The 2,760-nt window shown below is 43.0% G+C and overlaps 1 protein-coding gene across 1 annotated transcript; it reads right to left on the bottom strand.

The window, feature by feature from the left end:
• Positions 1–334: 334 nt before the first annotated feature.
• On the bottom strand, positions 335–2,528 carry TMEM100 (transmembrane protein 100). Its single transcript, XM_087440202.1, has 2 exons — positions 2,377–2,528; positions 335–923 (listed from the first exon to the last, which is right to left on the bottom strand). The coding sequence occupies exon 2, from the start codon at positions 856–858 to the stop codon at positions 454–456; it is 405 nt and encodes a 134-aa protein (XP_087296328.1). The 5' UTR covers positions 859–923; positions 2,377–2,528; the 3' UTR covers positions 335–453.
• Positions 2,529–2,760: the final 232 nt, after the last annotated feature.

Here is a 2,760-nt window from a genome sequence, read left to right as displayed (position 1 = left end):
TAGAAGTATGCAAAGTCCAAGGCCATTTAGATTCTCGGCAGGACATTTTTATGATACAACATCTTAAAAGCATGAGTTATTCCTTTTGGAAGCAGGTCGATGGTGTGCCAGAACTGTCTGATTATTTTCTCCTCTTTTCTTGGCTACTTTCCAAGGTGAACCAAATGTTGTCTGATGCTGTGCACCTCCCATGACCCCTAAAATGTTTAATGTAGAGAAAAGGCTGATTTTTCAGTCTTAAAATAGCCCTTAGAGTTAAGTTTGTCATTGAAGAAGACACAAGTCGTTCCTCACAAAAAAGAACCCCCTCCACCCTCCCACCCTCAAGCCACCCCCATTCCTCTAGTCCGCTGCAGGGCCAAGTCCATTCTCTCCCACCCATTCAGGGTGCATTGGCTGACAGAGTGAGAGCAGCTATTTCAGGCCACATATCCCATTTGGTCTCATTCAGTCCTAAGCAAATAAGCTTCTCTGATTTGCCACGAGAGCCGTCTGACTCTCCCGTCTCTTGGCTTTCTTGCTCCTCTGTCTCATCTTCCAGCACAAGGCACTGGAGGCTAACAAAAAAAGTCCCGATGAAAGAAGGACCAGACCTAAGATGGAGATGATGGAGCCGTGGGAATTGAAGCTGTAAGCCACAGCAGTGACCACGATCCCGGCGATGAGGACCACCACGGCGAAGGGGATGATGCAGCGGTAACAGGAGAGCTCGGCACCCCCCGTAGCTGCCGTCAGCTGAATCTCACTGACCAGGGGAACCAAGGTGACTATGACTTCGTTGTTGGGGCTCTTCTCCATTGTCACTGGCTTGGGAGACTTTGGGGCTCCCAGGATCTCCTTTATGGGCTCTTCAGTCATTTTTACAGCAGCGTCTCCTAGCTGAGTTCACAGACTAGACCTGGGGAGTCTTACCACGGTGGAAACTGTGGAGGAGAAGACAGGAGATGTCAGCTAAATGCATCAGAGTGAGCGGGGGAAACACCACTGTGGTCTTTTCTAGGAGGCATGGATGCGTGTGAAAATCAACTGTAATTTTTTTTCTAATTGTATTTCTAATTCTCTTTGTATTGGGCAAAAAGCAAGATAAAGCAGATAACCATAAAGAAAGGGACAATATAAAAAGCAGGAAGCACTTTACAGTGTTTAATATACCCTGGTGGTCTACAAATGTTTTACAAGCCTTTCTGTTTTGTCTATTGCTTCTTTTTGCTCTAAACACACAGAAAAGCCTCAATCCTAATCCAAAGACAGCCTCATTCAAGAGGAGAATACATTATAAACAATACTTTGAACAGTTTGTTCCACAACTCATAGCAACTTAGACTCTGCCAATGTTTCCGGGCATAACATGCATTCTTTCCAAACTATCACCCATTCACTGCCCACCAAATCAATGTCAGACCAGCAGCCATTGTACGAATGATGGTCTTCCATATCAACTTGACAGTCAACAAGGCTTTATTGTGTTAACTATTGAACACAGCCTAACATGTGTCCTGGGACCACGCTGGGGATGCAGTTCAGCAAAAATTCAGTGACACTAAGGCTAGGATTTGTGACCTAAAATGTGGCAATATCCTCCAATCTGTTTGAAAAAGGAAAAATAAAAAAAATTCAACAATTTTGTAGGATATAATTTTGTGCTTCCTTACATTAAAGATAAGATCAACTATTAGAGTAATTAGTTTTTAATTCATAAATTTTCCTTTAAACTCAACAAAGAATTTTGCCATTCCATGCACCATGACATGCTTAAAAAAATAAGCATGCTAGATTTTCAGTTAAGTTTCACAAGTTCATTTTTTCTCACGCACGTGTGTACAAAACTTGCCGCCAGTCACCTAAGTATTTTGAAACTGAACATTTCAGGACAAAATCTGACACTGTCAATCAAAAGCATCTGGTTGAAATACTGTCTATGAGAAATCAGTGAATACTCTTGCCTGCTGCTCAGACATGTTAAGTCATTCTCTTTCGTCTTCAAGAAGCAATCTAGCTGCTAAAGAGTTGAGTAGTTAAGTTATTAAAAGCATTCCAAGGAAGATACTTGAGACCATTTCAATGAGATTAATACTTTGAACATACTAAGCATCCATCGAAAACAAATTCAACCCCAGATCAAACTTCACAGGTTCTTCCCTGTCCTGGGAGGTCAAAATATCCCTCCCTGGGCAATAAAGCTAAATACTAGAGCTGCCTATTTGCATGTAATTTTGTCACCAAATTAAGCACTGTTGTCCAATGATACCCTAAATACTGGCTAGGCTAGTAAAAGGACATTTGAGACTATGTCTGAAAGAAAAAAGTCTTCGCTCCAAAACCGAGATTTAAGCTAACCTGAAAATGAAGCTCTGTCCCCAAACTACTTACGCGTACCTCCCAGAGAAGCAATCCATTACCAGGGAAACCACTCGACTTGGGAGGGAAGAAACAGCAACGCTTGAGCTTCTTCGGTCAGCTTCTGGGAAGAGAGCCTGTAACAGCACGTCTGTCGATAAAATGACAGGACAGGGCTCTCCCCTGGGGAAAAGAAAAGATGTAAAAATACTGTACTCTATGGCTGACTTTAGATCCTGGAGCTCTTTCTTCCACCCTACCTCTGTTCCTAAATGACGCCTGTCTTTCCCTCTCTCTCTTTTTATTTCCTCCCCCTCCGGATTGCCCCTCCCTGCCACTTTTTTTTTCCTCTCCGTTCTTTTCCTTGCCAGCAGATTCCGACTTTTGGCTTCCCCCAACTCTGCTCAGTGACATGATAAGTCA

The sequence above is a fragment of the Ceratotherium simum genome, chromosome 16 (genome assembly GCF_057802395.1).
Source record: "Ceratotherium simum simum isolate JZ-2026a chromosome 16, ASM5780239v1, whole genome shotgun sequence".
Lineage (NCBI taxonomy): Eukaryota > Metazoa > Chordata > Mammalia > Perissodactyla > Rhinocerotidae > Ceratotherium > Ceratotherium simum.
This window is presented reverse-complemented; position numbering and strand designations above follow the sequence as displayed.

Excerpts from the sequence above, each read along its gene's own strand:
- TMEM100 (XM_087440202.1), bottom strand. The coding sequence starts at position 858 with ATGACTGAAGAGCCCATAAAGGAGATCCTGGGAGCCCCAAAGTCTCCC.